The 20,373-nt window shown below is 48.5% G+C and overlaps 1 protein-coding gene across 1 annotated transcript in view; it reads left to right on the top strand.

Moving 5' to 3' along the window:
- The window catches only part of TESPA1 (thymocyte expressed, positive selection associated 1), a 33,469-nt gene extending 13,741 nt beyond the window's left edge, over positions 1–19,728 (top strand). The window contains exons 3-9 of the mRNA XM_015415118.1: positions 4,254–4,303; positions 6,307–6,360; positions 7,382–7,418; positions 9,957–10,058; positions 12,774–12,982; positions 14,837–15,198; positions 19,663–19,728. Coding sequence (XP_015270604.1) covers positions 4,254–4,303; positions 6,307–6,360; positions 7,382–7,418; positions 9,957–10,058; positions 12,774–12,982; positions 14,837–15,198; positions 19,663–19,728 — 880 coding nt within the window. The remainder of the gene's footprint in view (positions 1–4,253; positions 4,304–6,306; positions 6,361–7,381; positions 7,419–9,956; positions 10,059–12,773; positions 12,983–14,836; positions 15,199–19,662) is intronic.
- The last annotated feature ends 645 nt before the right edge of the window (positions 19,729–20,373 follow it).

Genomic DNA, 20,373 nt, shown 5'->3' with positions numbered 1-20,373 from the left:
CTATTCATCTGAACAAAATTTGAGTCCAGTGGCACCTCTGAGGCCAACAAAGTTTTATTCAGAGTGTAAGCTTTTGGGTGCAAAAAAACGCTTCTTCAGACAAAACTGGAATAAAATCTCAAAAGCTAGTTACAGGAGAAAAGAGGGTGTGACTAGTCCTGAGTCCTGCAAGTAGCTTTTGAGATTTTATTCCAGCTCTGTCCGAAGAAGTATGTTTTGCACATGAAAGCTTACACTTTGAATAAAACTTTGTTGTTCTTAAAGGTGCCACTGGACTCAAACTTTGTTCCGCTGCTTCGGAGCAACACGGCTACCCCACCTGAATCTAGGCATATATGTCAGTTTGTCTGTTAACATAGGTATAGATGTCAAGGAAAACTCACAAGTATGATTATCATTAGCAGTTATGAAAAGCAACATTCTAAACCATTTCTACAAACATTGATGATCATTCCAGACAAAAATTGACTGGGAACTGTGTAAACCCATACGGTTGGTGACATTATGGCAACTGAAAATCATACGAGACTGCACGGTATGTAAATATTTCTGTCTACAGGTTGTTCCACTAATACAAAAGAGATGATAATACAAAAGAATATAATTCAGGAGGCTAGCCGCTGAAAAGCACATAGTCAAGAAGAAAAAGAAGAAAGCAAACAGGAAAGAATGTGCTCCTCAGTGCAGTAGACCATAATATATGCTGCAATAAAACTTGAAAACATCAATCATACTTGCTGGTATAGATATGTGGTTGAGATATCTTCACATGGTACCTACAGGTGTTTCTTTGTATTGTCTGCTTTTAACTGTTTTACGATGTCCAATTTTCTACAATGTCAGAGGAATTCACTGATTTCTCCTACCTCCTCTATCCTCACAAAAAAGACACAGAAACACTTCATTCGGTCTTCCCCAGTCGTTTGTAGGCATGAACAAGCCCCACTGTCTTAAAATGCCCCCCAAATGAGATGTGAATTTAAATTTCATAACAAAGTTAGAGTCCACCTTCAAGACCTGGGTATAAGCTTCACACCAACATGGCTACCCATCTTAAATCTCACAGACAGTGAAAATTTTGAAACATCATTTAAATAAATTGGAAGTTCCATTTCTCCACATATCAACAAAGTTGAAATTCAACACTAGGTGGCTTTGAAAATCGGTCAAAATGACAATGAACAGAAGTCCTTGGCTATCACTTCATATTTTTACACTATTTCTGTTTTCTTTTAGTGTGTGGGAGGTAAGATGGAATATAAATATTTTAAGGAACATGCAAAATAGCAATTGACTATGAATAACAGTCACAGAGTGGTTAAAAATGTGTGTGGGGGGGGACATTTGTGACATAATCTTTCAGTGTTGGCAATTCCTGTCTGTATTAGGACACACTGACTTTTTTAAAAAAGTATTTTCTTTCCCATATTCAGTTGCTGGAACTGCTATTTGGAGGGCGAAAATGATGTGAGAGAGAGGCTTTCGCCAAATGCCATTCTTCCTTCACACTACAACCCTCACCAGAGAAAGGGTGTTTATGAATTCAAGAACAGTGAGAACTAGACAGAAGAATGAATCCTAAATAAAAGGACACATTCTTATGCACGCAACTCAGGCCCGTAGCTTCAGTGGGGCATTTTGGGGCCTGGACCCCCGACTTCCTGCCAAGGCCCCACAACTTCCACCCAGCCCTCAGTCCCCCCCTGGCTCTCTGGGCCACCCGGAGGACTCCCCACCACATCCCCTTCCCCAAGCGGAGCTTGCTTCGCCACGTAGGCAGGCAGAGTGTGAATGCTGCAGAAGTGGGTTTAAAATTTTTTAATATTATTTTATGATGTCAGTGCCCCCTGACTTATTTAAAAGCCCCCCCCCCGAACTATAAAATCCTAGGTACAGGTAGGGTTGCCAAGTCTATCTTTGCCGGGAGTGGGGGGCTCCTGGCTGGCGTCTTGTTTGCGCGTGAGCGCTGCACGCACGTCACCCGGAAGTGACGGGAGGACGCCAGGCATGCTGGGGGTGGGGCCACGGCCATACAAGGGAAAACTCTATGCCCCCAGCGTGCCCGACGTACCCGCGTCACTTCCGGGTGACGCGCATGTCAGGGTGGAGTTTCCCCCGGGGCCCCATCCGGCAGCTCCGGGGAATGGGCCTCTGGGGCGGGGGTTTCCCCGCCCCCTGGGGGGACTTGGGATCCCTAGGTACAGGCCTGATGCAACTCTAGCTGTTAAGGATTTGGAAGGGTTTTTTTGCAGACTGGCATGGGAAATCCCTGAGAATTGGGGAGCAGGCCCAGGGGCGGGCAGAATTTGGAGAGGAGAAGAAGCTCAGTGAGGATATGATGCCAGAGAGCCCACCCTCCAAAACAGCCCTCCCCCCCCCCAGGGGAACAGATCTCTGTAGGATGGAGTTCAGTTGTAAATCCGAGAGAACTTCAGGCTCCACCTGGAGGCCAGGAACCCGGCCTGGAAGGTTTTCATGATTCCATATTCAGCGAGTAATATGGAAACAGTGGGACAGGCATTGGTAAAATTTGAAGAAGAAGCAGGATGAGGGCAAGATGGCACCCCCATGTCCCTGCCCCCCCTGGATGCCCAGACTTGGCAGCCCTGGATGGCAAAGGGTTTCCAGCTGACCAAAAAGGTCTCCCCTCCAAACTCCATTGTAGAGGCTTGTTTTGCTTTTGATGCCATTTCTGGGAAGGCTCTGCCACTTACGGTCACCCCTTGGACCTCGAATGGGTTTGGGAGCCTCTGTAGTGTGATGGCACAGTGTGATGTCACTCTAGGACGTGGGTTTCTTCCAGAATCTGTCGTATAATCTATGGTATACCATAGAGTCTGACCTCCAAGGGTGACATTCCCTCTAGGGGAATTGATCACGGTAATCTGGAGATCAGTTGCAATTCTGGGAGAACTCCAGGCCCCATCTGGAGGTGGGTAACCATCTTTCCTGACTCGCCACTGAACTACAACTCCCAAGAAAAAGGAATTGCTGGAACTCTGATTTATGTCTCTTGTGTGGATATGGCCTTCAGCTCTGGGAAGATGCCTATGGTAGAAGGTGGTGGTTGCTGTATCTAGGGGAGGGCCCGTGGCTCAGTGGTAAAGCATCTGCCTTGAATGTAGAAGGTCCCAGGTTCAACCCCTGACATCTCCAGTTAAAAAGACCAGGCAGAAAGTGATATCGTCTGCCTGAGACCCTGGAGAGCTGCCACCAATCTGAGTAGACAGTACTGGCCTTGATGGACCAACTGTCTGTTTCTGTATAGGGCTGTTTCATGTACTCTGGTCCACTGAGGCTGGTAAAGGTCAAAGCCTGCCCTTTTGATTTTGTACTGTCTAACTCAATAATGGAGCTGCGGTGGCTCAAGTGGTTAAGACGCTGAACTGCAGGCTGTGGAAGGTCGGTAGTTCAGCAGTTCGAGACCTGAGTGTGCCGCATGACGAAATGAGCTTCCGTCTCTAGTTCCAGCTCCTGCCAACCTAGCAGTCCGAAAGCAAGAAATTGCAAGTAGATAAATAGGGACCACTTCGGTGGGAAGGTAACAGCGTTCCGTGCGACTTGGTGTTTAGTCATGCCGGCCACATGACCACGGAAACGTCTTCGGACAGCGCTGGCTCTTCGGCTTTGAAACGGAGATGAGCACCGCAACCCTAGAGTCGGACTCGACTGGCTTTCGAGCAAGGGAACCTTTACCTTTATAGCATATGTATAGCTGCGGTGGCTCAAGTGGTTAAGACGCTGAACTGCAGGCTGTGGAAGGTCGGTAGTTCAGCAGTTCGAGACTGGGTGCCGCATGATGGAGTGAGCTCCCATCTCTAGTTCCAGCTCCTGCCAACCTAGCAGTTCGAAAGCAAGAAATTGCAAGTAGATAAAGAGGTACCACTTCGGTGGGAAGGTAACAGTGTTCCATGCGCCTTGGTGTTTAGTCATGCCGGCCACATGACCACGGAAACGTCTTCGGACAGCACTGGCTCTTCGGCTTTGAAACGGAGATGAGCACTGCAACCCTAGAGTCGGATGCGACTGGCTTTCGAGCAAGGGAACCTTTACCTTTACCTTTTTAACTCAATAATGCCTCTGTAGCCAAACAGGAAAGTTGATGTTTCGTCTCAAAGCCCAGGAGACTTCATTTTGAGACCAGGCTTTGCTGAGTGGGGTTGATTGCTGATAATGTTCCAGCTAGGAGCAAATGGGACGATAGAACGATTCTTTGCAGTGCTAATGAAGGTGCTTTTGGTTCTGGTTTTCAGCTCTTCCAGGGACCCTCTCGGGGACAGCCTCTCTGCTCAGGGCGCCTCTGGTAAGCACTTTCTGTCACTTCAACCATCTGCTGTGTTGACCTTTGTAAAAATGGGGTTAAGGTGAGCTTGGGCACCCCAGAGTTCTGGTGGGATGTGGGCTCTTTTTGTAGCAGGAACTCCTTTGCATATTAGGCCACACACCCCTAATGTAGCCAATCCTCCAAGAGCTTACAGAGCTCTTCTTACAGGAGCTACTGTAAGCTCTTGGAGGATTGGCTACATTAGGGGTGTGTCTCTTAATATGCAAATAAGTACCTGCTACAAAAAGAGCCCTCGCCTGTGTTCCCCCAGCAGGGTGAATAGCAGCTCCCTGAAGCAAGGTTACCAACCTCAAGGTGATGGCTGGAGATCTCCTGGGATGACAACCGGTCTCAGTTCACCTGGAGGAAAATGTCCACTTTGGAAGGTGGACTCTGTAGGGCATTGTACCCTGCTGAAGACCCTCCCCTCCCCATTTCTCAGGCTCCACTCCCAAAATTTCCAGGTGTTTCTCAACCTGGAGCTGGCAATCCTACCCTGAAGTCATTTCTGATCAGGGAACCAACAAACGGGGCAGGTGAGGCCTCCATTCCCCACAAAACGGTGCTCTCGATTTGAATTCCCCCAGTCTGGAACAAACAGCAGCCAACGGAGAGTTCTGTATGGCAGCTGAAGTGGTGTATCCCAACCCAGTTGTGTGTGTGTGTGGAGCATAGGGTTGCCAACTCCGGGTTCGGAAATTCCCGGCAATTTGAGGGTAAAACCTGGGGAGTCTGAAGCTGCCATTTTCTCCAGGGCGCTTGATCTCTGTAGTCTGGAGACAGGTTGCAGTTCCGGAAGAATCCAGGGCAATCTTTTTGTAAAGTAGGATCTGGCAACAGGGCAGGTGCAACAGTTAAGGCCTCAGAGTCAGAGCAGGCCTGGATCTGGTGGTCTGAGTGACTGAGAGGTTTCTTATTGCCAGACACAGAATGCCTTTGAAGGGCCCCATAGAAAAATAGACATGACATATGTCATATGAGTCATTTTGTAGAAAAAGAGGTGCAGGCGCTCATTAGCATAACTCATGTGCATATGCCACACCCCCTGACCTCACCGGAAGTGTGTCAGAAGGCAACACCCACCGCTCAGGCTCCACTGGACTGTTTTGGATTGCTAGCTATGGGGGTGGGTGGAGAACATGCAGATCTGCCCTCACAGAGGAGGGAGAGCTTGTACCTGAAGGCGGGCCGGAGGGGGGGCTCTGCAACTTACCTGGCTGCTTCTTGCTCCTCATGGCCCGACTGAGGGCTGTTGGGAGCAGGGGGTGGGGCTTGTTGCATGTGCCCGCCCCCTGGACTCCTTACTGCCAGAGCTTCCGTACTGTGCACTCCCACAGGAAATGACCCCAGGTAATAATGCATACGTGGGTGGGGCGTTCCGGAATGTTTTGGAGAGTATCTGAGCAACTGTAACTGTGTCAGAACTCTGAACTGCCGGTGTCTCATGCTGGAGTTCCCTTTCTCCGAATAAAGTTCGCTCGTGTTGTGTTTGAGGCCTCGCCTGGTGTGGTTGATTGGATTTGACTCACCGGAGAACGTGAACCCAAACTTTGGTTAACAGCAGCATACCTGTTATTTAGAGGGGAAGGCTATACGGGGAGCTCCCAGAACCTTCAACCTCTTGTCTTTCTGTACACTGGCTTTAAAACTGCCAACTCTAGATTAGGAAATTTGGGGGGGTGGAGCCTGGGGCAGGGTGTAATGCCATAGAGCCCACCCTCCAAAGCAGCCCTTTTCTCTGGGGGAACTGATCGCAATTGTCTGGCGATCCCCTGGAGGTTGGTAACCCTAGATCATAGTGGAAAACCGATAGCAGCTTTGGGCTTTGCTCAGATGATTAGTTCTTGCCCTTGTTGTCTTGGGAGCTTCCTTTGTTCACCTTCCTCTCCCCTCCAGCTTTTACCCTTTGTCAGGTCCCCTTTCAATTTGCTTGAATCGACCCCTGTCCAGCACTGGGGTGATTGTGGATGGTTCCCTTACAGGACTCTGTAGCAACAGAACCAGCTTTGAAGATGACCTTACCCTGGGAGCGGAAGGTAAGAGGTGTGATATTTCTGGGTCCGCAGATTAAAGAATGAAGAATGCCTTACAACCACTTTAAGTAGGTTCTAAAGAAACCAGAGCGTTGGTCTTAGAAGCTTTGCTGTTGAGCACGTTATTTCAATGAAGGTAGATGTCCTTGGAGCTGCGGTGGCTCAAGTGGTTAAGACGCTGAACTGCAGGCTGTGGAAGGTCGGTAGTTCAGCAGTTCGAGACCCAGGGTGCCGCATGACGGAGTGAGCTCCTGTCTCTAGTTCCAGCTCCTGCCAACCTAGCAGTTCGAAAGCAAGAAATTGCAAGTAGATAAATAGCTTTGGTGGGAAGGTAACAGCGTTCCGTGTGCCTTGGTGTTTAGTCATGCCGGCCACATGACCACGGAAACGTCTTCGGACAGCGCTGGCTCTTTGGCTTTGAAACGGAGATGAGCACCGCAACCCTAGAGTCGGACTCGACTGGCTTTCAAGCAAGGGAAACTTTTAGATGTCCTTAAGGGGCCATGGTGGCTCAGAGGTTAAGATGCTGAGCTGCAGACTGGGAAGGTCTGTAATTCGGCAGTTCGAGACCCAAGTGCTGCATGACGAAGTGAGCTCCCACCTCTGGCCCCAGCTCCTGCCAACCTAGCAGTTCGCAAGCAAGAAATTGCAAGTAGATAAATAGGTACCGCTTCAGTGGGAAGGTAACAGCGTTCCGTGCGCCACGGCATTTAGTCATGCCGGCCACATGACCACGGAAATGTCTTTGGACAGCGCTGGCTCTTCAGCTTGGAAACGGAGATGAACACCGCCCCCTAGAGTCGGACTCGACTGGCTTTTGAGCTAGGGAAACCTTTACCTTTAGATGACCTTATCCAAGTTTGGAGGTCAAAGTGGGGGAGAGATCAGCCTTCATACCAGGTTGGTCCCATTCCAAATTACATGTGGCCAGGCAGGTTAGTAGAGCACTGCAGAGTGAACATGGGCTTCAGAGGGATTCGGTGAATCTCTTGCTCACAATAATCATTTCTCCCTTTCTTTCCAGCCACACTGCTACTGGACAAAGATATAGCTGAGTCCCGGTGAGTAACAGGCACCAAAACATTCAGCTTTGCTCTGAAATTCAGCAACATTTCACAGGTGATATCTGAGAGGTTTATTGTTTGACTTTGGAAATTAGATTTTGAAGAATGCCTTTGGGGAAAAAAAACAAGAAGGGCACATTTCATAGACAATGGCACATATCCTGCAGTGCATTCTGAATTAGCATTGTGGTAGTGGAAGCATTTCTCTCTCTCTCCCCCCTCCCTTCTATTTTCTGCACTCTTATTTTCTTGACTTGTACATTTCTGTTTCTTTGGGGGGTTTCTGTTCCACACACGTTTTGCTCCCTCTAGTGGTCAATCTAATAGTACAGTAGTTTATGTCCAGCAGATTTAAAATGCAGGGGTTTATGCTGGACATAACCCAGTGTAATTATCAAATTGACCACTAGATGAAACAAAACATGCATGGAACAGACCCCCCCCCCCGAAACAGGGACCTACAAGTGAGGAAAATGAGAATGTGGGAAAGCCCTCTTTCTTTCTTTCTTTCTTTCTTTCTTTCTTTCTTTCTTTCTTTCTTTCTTTCTTTCTTTCTTTCTTTCTTTCTTTCTTTCTCTTGCATAAAGAAAACTTTATTGTAATCCGACCAGGCATTGTGTTTTCACCTATGCTCCATTGTTATTTATTTAATAATGCATTTATACAGAGGGATTTGATTGTGGTAATGGTTAGCATCCACAGCTGTACAAGACTAGTAGCATATGCAGTGCTACTTTTCAGCAACTATTGTTTTATTAATGGAATGACAATACTTTGAAGATGAATTCCATCTCTGTGTTTCTGGATATATGTGTCAGCAAATAAAGAAAAAGAAGCTCTTACACTGTGCATCTTTTTTGGGGGAAACATAAAGTAATAATATTACAGTGGAAGCCTATGTATGGTCTGGCTACATTTTCTGGGCTGACTCTCATACACAAGACTGCAACCTTAACGTCCTCAGTTATTCATTTTTAGAGTTTGTCTTTCCAAAAACCTGTGTGTCCAAATGTATTTAGTAACTGACAGTGTTGAAAACAAGTTATCCCTTTATGGATTTGTTGTATTTTTTTAACAACTGGTTTATATGTTATCTTTGCCAGCTATTGCTGGTATTTCTTGATCATTTCAAAACTTAGTGTCTTATTGTTTTGCTTTTTTAATCTTCCCTTTTATTGCTGCTTCAAATGATTTGATTGCTGGATCTTGTGCAGTAAGTTAGGGCTGCCAGCTTTTAAACTGGGCCCTCTAGCTGTTCCTTTAATATCGGTTTGATCTGCAGCAACTACCGTGTGATGTCATTTACCTCCATACCATGAAAAGCGTTGACGATTTCCACTCAAGAAACCTTTATTAAAGAATGGGATGTTTTTCTCCAGGCCTGTTGACAACTTTCATTTCAGTTTAGGGTTGCCAGCACATGGCTGGAATCATCAGGAGACTTGGGGGAGGGCATTGCAGGGGAAAAAGACATCAGTGACATGTTGAGAGCCAGTTTGGTGTAGTGGTTAGGAGCACAGCCTCGAATCAGAGAGAACTGGGTTTGATTCCCCGCTCCTGCACATGCTGCTGCTAGTATGACCTTGAGTCAGTCACAGTTCTCTCAGAGCTGTTCTCTCATGAGCAGTCCTCGAGAGAGCTCTCTCAGCCCCATCCACCTCACAGGGTGTCTGTTGTGGGGAGGGGAAGGGAAAGGAGATTGTAAGCTGCTCTGAGACTCCTTCGGGTAGTGAAAGGCAGGGTATAAATCCAATCTCCTCCTCCTCCTTCTTGATGTCACTTCTGACTGGAACCCAGAAGTGATATCACTGAAGATCTAGGATTTCAACCAATTTCTGTGGTAAAAACCATAGATAGCCAAGTGACTTCCTCCCTGCCCTTTCTCTCCTGCTGCTCGACTGGGCACTGGTGGGGATGGGGGAGTGTCAGTGGCAAGCCTAGTTTTATATTAAAGGTAAAGGTTCCCTTGCTCAAAAGCCAGTTGAATCCGACTCTAGGGTTGCGGTGCTCATCTCCATTTCAAAGCCGAAGAGCCAGTGCTGTCCGAAGACATTTCCGTGGTCATGTGGCCGCATGACTAAACACCAAGGTGCACGGAATGCTGTTACCTTCCCACTGAAGTGGTACCTATTTATCTACTTGCAATTTCTTGCTTTCGAACTGCTAGGTTGGCAGGAGCTGGAACTAGAGACGGGAGCTCACTCCGTCATGTGGCACCCGGGTCTCGAACTGCTGAACTACCGACCTTCCACAGCCTGCAGTTCAGCATCTTAACCACTTGAGCCACCGCAGCTCCAAGTTTTATATTACTAGGTGTATATTTACTAGTTGTGATGATGTTGTAAACTGCCTCAGATATATTTTATTGAGACTGCCGCAGAGAACGTTTCTAAGTGACAAAATGAAAGAAAACTCCAACTTAGAAAGACCATAAGTCTCAAAGAAGTCCCCCCCAATCACCATAGCAGCTACAGTCCAACAGAGATGTGCTTAAGTCTTTTTTTTTCATTTTTACTGTCTTTGCTTCCATGGCAGAGCCCCCAAAGGTGCCTCCTCCTGGTGTGATCTACAGCTCAATCTGGACCACAGCCTCACTTCCAGTACTTTCTCAGTCAGCACTAACAAAACTAGCTCCAGGTAAGGATGGCGAAGACGTGTTGGGGGCTTGGGTGTGAAGAGCTACCCACTGGAGACCACATGAACCAGCAGTGGGGTTGTGTTGGCGCACAAGATGTGGCATGAGAAGACAGGGGCTCTGGTTCTTGCTCAGCTTTGAAGCCAGTGGCTAACTCACAAGTACGACCCCTCTGCATATCACACCTATTCCAATCACTCCTGCTATTCTCATTCCCCTGCTATTGTCATTTGCCTGCTAATGCCATTCGGACTCTGAAATCACTCCAAGATAAAAGCACAGATGGACTCACATTCTAGCTGTATCTGAAGAGGTGAGCAGTGACTCACGGACGCTGCCATGAATTTTGTTAGTCTTTAAGGTGCGATTGGACTCTTACTCTTTCCTACTGCTACAGACAGACTAACATGGCTACCCATCGTGATATATTGTGGCCCCGGTCACACGGGAGATTTTGGCCCGGGAGAGGGATGGATCGGGGGCGCAGCAAACGGGCGTGGGCACTCCGCAACATCTGGGAATCGGCTCGCACCCGTCCCCGATCTGTCCCTTCAGGCCAATAACGCGCTGCAAAAAAGAACCACCCACAGAGGAGGACTTACCTGGGACACCGCATCAAGCGCGGCTGTGGGATCGCCGGCGCGCTCTTCGTTCGTAGCAATCCTGGCTCCCGGCCGAACTGTGCATGCTCACACTGCCTCGCTTCCCTGTCAGTGGCTTCCCCCCGGCATCTGATCATGCCGGGGAGGAAGTGCAAAGCAACTCAGGGGATCTATGTGATCCCGCCGCTGCGTGTCTCTTTTGGTGCGGCTTTAAAAAGCCGCACTTTGCCCGTGTTTCCCCCCCCCCCGTGTGGCAGGGGCCTGTGTTGATTATCACATCAGGGTTGTGTTCCACATCACTTGGGGCACCTGTAATCCTGTCATAGGCAGCCTTAGTAAGCTGGGCCGAGGTCTACTTTCCTTGCTTCTTCCCTGACTGGAAGTACTCACATGGAGATGGTGGCAGCTCGTCAGTGAGGAACTTCCAGCCAAGGTTGTCAGGGTAGTTGCGCCACTCCCTATCCCCAGTTGCCAGTTCAGCCCTGCCTTCCATGTGCCAGCTGCTCTGCATTCACGTCTTGTGCTCCTCTGTCTTCCTTGTGCCCTGTGACCCCAAACCCTCTTTATGCCCACTGTAAGTCCTCCCCCACCATAGGGCTCACAGCTGCGGTCAGCCTGAAGTCCCCTTCTCCCATGCATTTGGTGTAGTGGCTAGGAGCGGGGACTCTAATCTGGGAGAACTGGGTTTGAGTCCCCACTCCTCCACATGCAGCTGCTGGTGTGACCTTGGGTCAGTTACAAGTTTTTTCAGAGCTGTTCTCTCATTAGCAGTTCTCGAGAGAGCTCTCTCAGCCCCACCAACCTCACGGGGTGTCTGTCGTGGGGAGGGGAAGGGAAAGGAGGTAGTAAGCCGTTCTGAGAGTCCTTCAGGTAGTGAAGGGTGGGTACTACTACACTTGATCTTAGCCAAAAGGCAGAGAAGCGATTGAAGGGCAGGTATAAATCCAACTTCTTATTCTTTGCCAGATCCTCCCCATCTCAGGGGCACACCCTCCATAGACAGTGTGATGCCAGCCCCTAACAACCAGCCTCTCCCCAGCTGGTGCCCTTCCAGCCCTTGGAGCACTCTGCCACCTCTTAGAGTCGAATATATAAGTCAAATATATAAATTGACCCCTAACCATCCTTCCATGCCACAATGCTACAATGGGGGAAATCCCATGTTGCTCTTTGAAGGATAGGTGGGATAAAAATATAACCATACATTATTTTTTTGGCTGGCTTTTGTTGAAAATAGGGTACTAAGATTTAGCTGGGGTACTGGGTTTTTAGGGTTTACAGGGTTTGACCTACCAGGGTAATTTTTCTGTTCCCTAGACTGTCAACACAATAAGTGTAAGAAGTGGGAGGGGGAAATCAAACAAAATACTATACATGTGATGTATACAGAAATGAATCCTGTGTGAAAAGAAAAGCCCTGCTGGCTCAGAGCAGTGGTTCGTCCGGTACAGAATCCCATTTCGCACGGTGTGAATATTCGAGATATGCTGATCTGGCAGACCTGAGATGGGAAGGGAGCTTGTGGACAGATTTGGTGTGGTATACGTGGCTGGCGGCTGGGAAACACACACACGCACCACATATTTTGTGTTCCGATGCAATGATAATTTGAGGAAATTGATTATTTGTTTTGGTTGTGGTTGGGAGAGCAAAGGAGGGTATCTGAATGTTTTGTATGTAACTTTGTAACAAGTTTGAATTTAAAATATACACAAAAAGAGACTGGAGGACAACTTTTTTTTCCTTTCCTTTTTTACTATAATGGGCAAATCCAAAGTATGGACGGAACTGGTGCTCCTACATTTACATTTCCTTGTTTGGTGAAGTTTGGTGTAGTGGTTAGGTGCGCGGACTCTAATCTGGGAGAACCGGGTTTGATTCTCCACTCCTCCACTTGCACCTGGCTGGATGACCTTGGCCAAGCCATGGTTCTGGCACAGCTGTTCTTGAAAAAGAGCAGTTTCTGTGAGAGCTCTCTCAGCCCCACCTCCCTCACAGGGCGTCTGTTGTGGGGAGGGGAAGGAGTTTGTAAGCCGCTCTGAGACACCTTTGGGTAGTGAAGGGCAGGGTATAAATCCAATCTCTCTCTCTCTTTCTCTCTCTCTCTCTTGCTAGTATCTCAGAGGTGCTGGAGCAATGTGAGGTGGATGCAGAGACCGTCCTCTCCAACTTGGGCTTCGTACAAGAGGAGACCCCAGCTAAGTCGTGGATCCCGTCTCGGTTCTTTGCCGTTCCATCCCAGGCCCAAGGCATTGATTTCCAGCTGTTCCTAAGGGCCCAGGTTCAGCGGCTGGAGATGGAAGATCCTTACCTGATGCTAGCAAGTAAGTGCCCTATGCCTTCATAATCAATAGATGTGGTGGTGGTGCCCTGCCCTGGATAGCCCAGGCAAGCCCGATCTCGTCAGATCTCAGAAGCTAAGCAGGGGCGACTCTGGCAAGTACTTGGAAGGGCGACCTCCAAGGAATACCAGGGCTTGGGATGCAGAGGCAGGCTAAGCAAGTCACCTCTCTGAAAAACGTCCAAGCCCCCAGTAGGGGTCACTACAAGTCAACCATGACTTCCAGGCAAGCACACAAAAACACAGACACACAAAATATTTTTTTAAAAAAAATAGGTGTGGTGGTGAAAGTGCTGTCAAGTCGCAACCAACGTATGGGTTTTCAAGGCAAGAGACGTTCAGAGGTGGTTTGCCGTGGCCTGCCTCTGTGTCAAGACCCTGGTATTCCTTGGTGGTCTCCCATCCAAATACTAACCAGGGCTGGCCTTGCTTAGCTTCCGAGATTTGAAGAGATCAGGCTAGCCTGAGCCATCCAGGTCAGGGCAGAGATGAGCAGAGGTGGTTTGCCATGGCCTGGCTCTGAGTAGTGGCCCTGGTCTTCCTTGGCGATCTCCCATTCAAATACTAACTATGGCCGACCCTGCTTAGCTTCCAAGATCTGATGAGATCAGGCTTGCTTGGGCTATCCAGGTCTCCCTAATGGCCCCCTAATGGCAGAACCAAGGCATTGAATCTCCCATTCAAATACTAACTATGGCCGACCCTGCTTAGCTCTAACCATACTAGCTCCCAACAAACAACAATTAAGAGTTGGGGCGGGGCTTCCCATCCAGCAATGCTTTGTTCTTAGATCTATGAGGCACCACCGCCCCCTAATGGCAGAACCAAGGCATTGAATCTCCCATTCAAATACTAACTATGGCCGACCCTGCTTAGCTTCTGGGTGGGGCTTCCCATCCAGCATTGAATCTCCCATTCAAATACTAACTATGGCCGACCCTGCTTAGCTTCTGAGATCTGATGAGATCAGGCTAGCCTGAGCCATCCAGGTCAGGGCAGAGATGAGCAGAGGTGGTTTGCCATTGCCTGCCCCTGCGTAGTGGCCCTGGTCTTCCTTGGTGATCCCCCATTCAAATACTAACTATGGCCGACCCTGCTTAGCTTCTGAGACCTGATATCAGGCTAACCTGGGCCATCCAGACCTGGGCAGAGAGAAGCAGAGGTGGTTTGCCATTGCCTGCCTCTGTGTCGTAACCTTGGTATTCCTCGGTGGTCTCCCATCAAAATACTAACCAGGGCTGACCCTGCTTAGCTTCCAAGATCTGATGAGATCAGGCTTGCTTGGGCTATCCAGGTCACGACAACAATAGGCGTAGAGCTGGAATGTAGAGATATTCAAATGGGAGTTATGCTTGACTCACACTCCAAAACGGCGGGTGAGAGTGACTCTTGAAGTCCACCCAGAGAGCTTCACGCCCAAGAGGGGATTTGAACCCGCGTCTCCTCGATTCTAGTCCAGCACTCTAACCATACTAGCTCCCAACAAACAGCAATTAAGAGTTGGGGCGGGGCTTCCCATCCAGCAATGCTTTGTTCTTAGATCTACGAGGCACCACCGCCCCCTAATGGCAGAACCAAGGCATTGCCAATTACAGAAAGGGAACAAAATGAGGCCTATATCATGGGTGCCCTCACAGGCTCCATTGCAAGGATCAGAGTTGTCAGTCCAATACATTTTTACACCATGCTTCTCCCAAGAAACTTGGGGTTGTGCACATGGTTCATGCAATACATTTTTACACCATGCTTCTCCCAATCAACTCATAGCAGAGAGGGCATTTGAAGCTGGTTGTCTAATGCACCACGCTGTTTTACACTTTCTATTTTCCTTCTGTAGGTCGGTTCAGGCAGGTCCAGACCCTGGCCATAACAGCAGATGCTTTCTTCTGCCTTTACTCGTACGTATCTAAGACCCCTATCCAGAAGATTTCCCCTGCCCACCTGTTCTCAGCCTTCCCGGACATTCCGGATTCCTGGAACGTTTCTTCCAAGCAAGAGGCCGAATCTCCTCTACAGCGCCTGAAGAAAGCCATTTCAAGAATGTGCTTGTACACTTTGCCTCGAGAGGAAGGGACCTCGGGGCCATCCAAAAAGCCACCCCAGATGAGCCGCCTGGAACAGATCGTATGGGAAGTGATAGACATGGCTCGCAAAAACAGATTCCCTCTTGACATGGAAAATGGAAAGGAAGAGGCTCACGCAATACGTGGTGGAGGCCCTTTATTCCAAAGCAGAATGAGAAGTGCCTCTTCCACGTCCACCATAGTGGAGACCACTCCTGTGACTTCTTCCTGCATCCATTTTAAAGCTCCTGGTCCTTCTGGGGGGAAGAGGGAATTCCCGCAAGCTCTGTCCTTGTCAGGTTTGGCACCGTGGCCTTCTCACTGCCCAGATGGGGCAGGTATGGAGGGGTCAGACCGTCTTGGCTATCAAGAGCAATACTGTTATGGGAGGCATTCTCCAAAGAAGGCTTCTTCAGCAGAGGAGAGCAGTGAAGAATCAGAAGGAAATTGGTCCACAGAAAAAGGACCGGCCATTGGCAAGGATGACTGGCCATCTTGATGGAGATACCGTCGCCTGGGAGCCATCAGCCTGAAGGTTCAAATCTCACCTTATGCATGAACTTAGTGGATAGCACTAGCTGTATGTGCCTCCCAGGCTGAACTCTGTAGTATGGAGATAACAGTACATAATAACATAAGAGACGGCAATGTTGGATCAGGCCAAAGGCCCATCTAGTCCAACACTCTGTCACAGTGGCCAAAAATACCAGGTGCCATCAGGAGGTCCACCAGTGGGGCCAGGACATTAGAAGCCCTCCCACTGTTGGCCCCCCCAAGCACCAAGAAGACAGAGCATCACTTGCCCCAGAGCCCCTATCTATACCTTGTGGCTAATAGCCACTGATGGACCTCTGCTCCATATGTAGTAGAGACCTACTTGAAAGATTGTTTCAAGGATTGTGGAGTGGTGCCCACCTATTTGTTTCCTGGTGTCTACTTCCTTCTCCTCCAAAGCATCTCTTCTCCAGCAATGAGCCAGTCCCGGCTTTTTCTCTATCGTCATCTCTTCAGAACAGAAGATGTTCATACACAGAAGCTAGGTAACTTAGGAGGTTCTGTAATAATTTCCTTCTTTGAACTTCTTCAAGGAAAGGATGACAGGTAATACTTAGTAATAGTTTTCTTGTTGTATATATACTTACTTATGGGGCAAGCCTACTTTTTTATCATACCTTGAAAATAAATGCAATTTTTTTTTTTTTTTTAAAAAGGAGCTTCACTTGCCCTTATTCTTGATTGTCCTCAAGGACTTTCTTTGCCCTTATTCTTGGTTGTCCTCACTTGCCATTATTGATATCATCGTGTTGCCAAGATTTGTTGTGGTTTTTTTTAATGGACATCTAGTGATATCATAGAATCTGTCATAGGAGCATGACACTTTCTAATTTATTTTATAGTCACTGACAAGTCTGGAAGTCAAGAGGATTGTCAAAAAGATGGCAATTCCATGGTTGAAGCCTTTCTGGTGGGGATTCTGTTCCCCAATACAATTGCCAATTTTGACCTCCAAAAAGAATAAAGGCAGATACCAGTCAAGTGCTAGCCTTGATAACTTATTCCAACCTAAAGGTAAATTTGTATGATAATTCTGTACAAAAATACCTCACGTGACTGTCTGCATTAATGGCCACAGGGATGCAGCCTCTTTGTTCATTAACTTAAAGCAATATGAACTTGTGGGGCCCTCAGGTAGTTCATTCCCTTTGCTCCTCATCTCTGCACCTGTAGAGGGCCAGTTTGGTGTAGTGGTTAAGAGCAGTAGACTCTAATCTGGAGAACTGGGTTCGATTCCCACTCCCCCACATGAAGCCAGCTGGGCAACCTTGGGCCACTCACAGTTCTTTCAGAGCTCTCTCAGCCCCTAAAAGCAAGTCTAGCGTGCCACTAGCACAGCACTAAGAGCTAGAACTTGCAGCTGCCAGACAATCTTAGGATCTCCTGGCTATTCTACACACAATGCCACATGATAATTAACTTCTGCACCTGTGCAAAACAGTGCCCTGATGGGTGCGCTGAGTTTTCAACAGTGTCTGGGCAAATGCAACCCGGGCGGGAACATTGGCAAAGAATGGAACCATTTTCAACAAGACTTTGATTCATTTATGAGAGGCAAGTGGATTAAATAATAGGAAGTTACCGAAAAGGTGGCCGAATCTCTAGGCACGGCAGGCCACGAAGCTGCCCCCAGTTACTGACTGTTGTTATTTATTGTCAAATTGGACTACCTGCCACACCTTCGAACAGCAAACTTGACGACTGACTACCTATCACAAGGGCAGCAGAATGGAGCCACCCAGAAACCGTAGAGATTTCTGCATACTTGTGGGATGTCTCAGTTAGGCAACTGGATAGACACAAGCTCGGGACCCGCAACATTCGTCGGAGAGGGAAACCCCACTTCCACACCACCTCCCCCAACAGCTTTTCTTCCCCACTCCCCATTTCCCACTTCTTTCCTTTTAACCTTTTCTCTCTCTCTCTCCCCAGCTTCCCCCTCTTTTTACATTCCTCCCAGGTCCTCTCGCCACTTTCTCTGCTGCCTTTTCCCTACCCGTAGTCAAGGGGGGAGTTGCATAGGCCCAAGCTCTATTGTCTCAGTTACTGAGCCGCCACATCGTTCCGACTGTGATCTAGGGTTGCCAACCCCCGCCCCCCAGTTTGCCAGGGGTCCCCTGTTTTTGGGGGGGTTCTACCTGCCGCCAGCGCACAGGAGCGGAGCTCCGGCAGTAAAGAGCCCAGGGGGCAGGCACATGCAACAACCCCCTGCTCCCAGCAGCCCTCAGTCAGAGCAAGAAGCAGCCAGGTAAGTTGCAGAGCTCCCCCCAGCCCCCCGGTTCAAAACAGTCCAGTGGCACCTTTAAGACCAAGTTTTATTCAGGTACAAGCTCTCCCTCCTCTGCGAGGACAGATCTGCATGTCCCCCCCCCCAATAGCTAGCAATCCAAAACATTCCAGTGGAGCCTGAGCAGTGGGTGTTGCCTTCTGACACACTTCTGGTGATGTCAGGGGGTGTGGCATATGCAAATAAGTTATGCTAATGAGTTATGCTAATGAGCCCCTGCACCTCTTTTTCTACGAAATGACCCCTGGTGCTGCCATGGGTCTGGAGTGATTCTGGAATGACGACAGATCTCCAGGCTGCAGAGATCAGTTCCCATGGAGGAAGTGGCTGCTACAGAGGGTGGGCTCTATGGCGTCACACCCCCACAAGCTCCCTCCCCTCACCAAACTCTGCCCTTCCCAGGGTCTGACTGCAAATGCCTAGGAATCTCCCAATCCAAAGTTGTATGTCCTAGTTAGCATGCTTTATTTGGGAAAACTCTTAACTACCCCTCAATTATTTTTTAAACTTTTTGCATTTTCCTGCAAACCTGGGGATTCCACAGGTCTTTAGAAAAAATGCTTTATATCTGTACACAGGGAAGGGCCATGGCTCAGTGGCAGAGCATCTGCTTGACATACAGACGGTCCCCGGGTCAATCCCTGGCATCTCCAGTTAAAGGGATCAGGTAGTAAGTGATGGGAAGGACCTCTGCCTAAGACCCTGACGAGCCACTGCAAGTCTTTGTAGATGACACTGACCTTAGATGAGGAGGAGGACGAAGAAGAAGAAGATTGGATTTATACCCCACCCACAGAGTGGCTTACAATCTCCTTTTCCTTCCCCTCCCCACAACAGACACCCTGTGAGGTAGGTGGGGCTGAGAGAGCTCTTTTGAGGACTGCTCTTGAGAGAATAGCTCTGAGAAAACTTGTGATTGGCCCAAGGTCACCCATCCGGCTGCATGTGGAGGCGTGGGGAATCTAACCCGGTTCTCCAGATTAGAGTCGGCTGCTCTTAAGCACTACACCAAACCAATGATCAGCTTCATGCGTAAATGGCCATATTTTGCATATGTATGTTGATTTGGTAATATCCAAATGGACAACCCACCCCCACATATCTATTCCAGCAAACCTAGGGCAGATAATTCAAGATCAACCATGGTGCTTCCTTTCACACCAGACTTGTTCTTTCAGGAGCTCTGGTATGGAGCCACGTTCAAGTTGTAAGCTGATTACATAAAAGACAAGACTATCAAGAATGAAAACAACAATTTCTCACACATTTTTCTCTTTTTGCTGGAGTGAAAATTTCCTTTATTGCTATTATCTCTCAGCTTTACTCTCATTTACTCCCAGGCACAAACACTGGCAAGTTTCAAGCTGGATAAGACATTCTGGGACTCCATTCGACTGGGGCTAGACTATTTCAGCCACCAAAAAATCCACCCAGGTAGCCAGGGTGGCCTAAAAGATGGCCTTTGGTGTCCAACATCTGTATCTGCAGAAAGAGAAATATTGTCAAGGTCAGCCATGCTTGTTGGTGGAACTTGCTTTGGAGGTACAGGCTCCCCGGTCTCCTGTGAAATTAGCAGTCTTGACTCCTGCTCTTCCAAAGCAAACCTCCTAGAATTTCCTTATGGCATGTTTATACAAACAGGCCCCTACCTTTCAAAGAGCTGGCATTGTCCTCAAGGCATGGAGTTTCAACCAAGAAACCCATCTTCCTTGAAACAATTTGCACCCGTTCTGCACAACCATTCTGTAATCTTCACAGGTAGATGTGAGTTTTTTCGGCACGTGTGCCAAAAAGCTTGTCACCCCTTGCATTGTTATCAACTAGCAAAATGTCCATCTTTCTCCGCATCCCCATCCCAAAGTGGGTAGCTGTGTTGGTCTGCAGTAGAACAGTCAGATTCGAGTCCAGTAGCACCCCAGAGACCAACAGGAGTCAGAAGGTGGGAAGGGTATATTGCAAAGAATGCTTGTAAAGGAAGCAAAGGTGCCCTGCATACTGTAATCCCGCCCTCCTTCCTGCTCTGCCAGCTGCCACTCAGCTGACTGGCTAGGGGGAAATGGTAGGAGCAATCACCAACATGCTGACACCCGGGATATCACTTCTGGCACAACCAGGAAGTGATATTATCGGGTCAGGTGATGCTCTAACATTGTGTTAGGTGATGCTCTAACAGGCGACACTCTATGGTTTAACCCAGGGGTCATTTCGTAGTAAAAGAGGTGCAGGAGCTCATTAGCGTAACTCATTAGCATAACTTATTTGCATATGCCACACCCCCTGACATCACCGGAAGTGTGTCAGAAGGCAACACCCGCCGCTGGGCGGGCACATGCAACGAGCCCCGCCCCCTGCTCCCAGCAGCCCTGGGCCACAAGGAGCAAGAAGCAGCCAGGTAAGTTGCAGTGGGTGTTGCCTTCTGACACACTTCTGGTGATATCAGGGGGTGTGGCATATGCAAATAAGTTATGC

The sequence above is a fragment of the Gekko japonicus genome, unplaced genomic scaffold (genome assembly GCF_001447785.1).
Source record: "Gekko japonicus isolate JY-2015 unplaced genomic scaffold, Gekko_japonicus_V1.1 scaffold1811, whole genome shotgun sequence".
Lineage (NCBI taxonomy): Eukaryota > Metazoa > Chordata > Lepidosauria > Squamata > Gekkonidae > Gekko > Gekko japonicus.
This window is presented reverse-complemented; position numbering and strand designations above follow the sequence as displayed.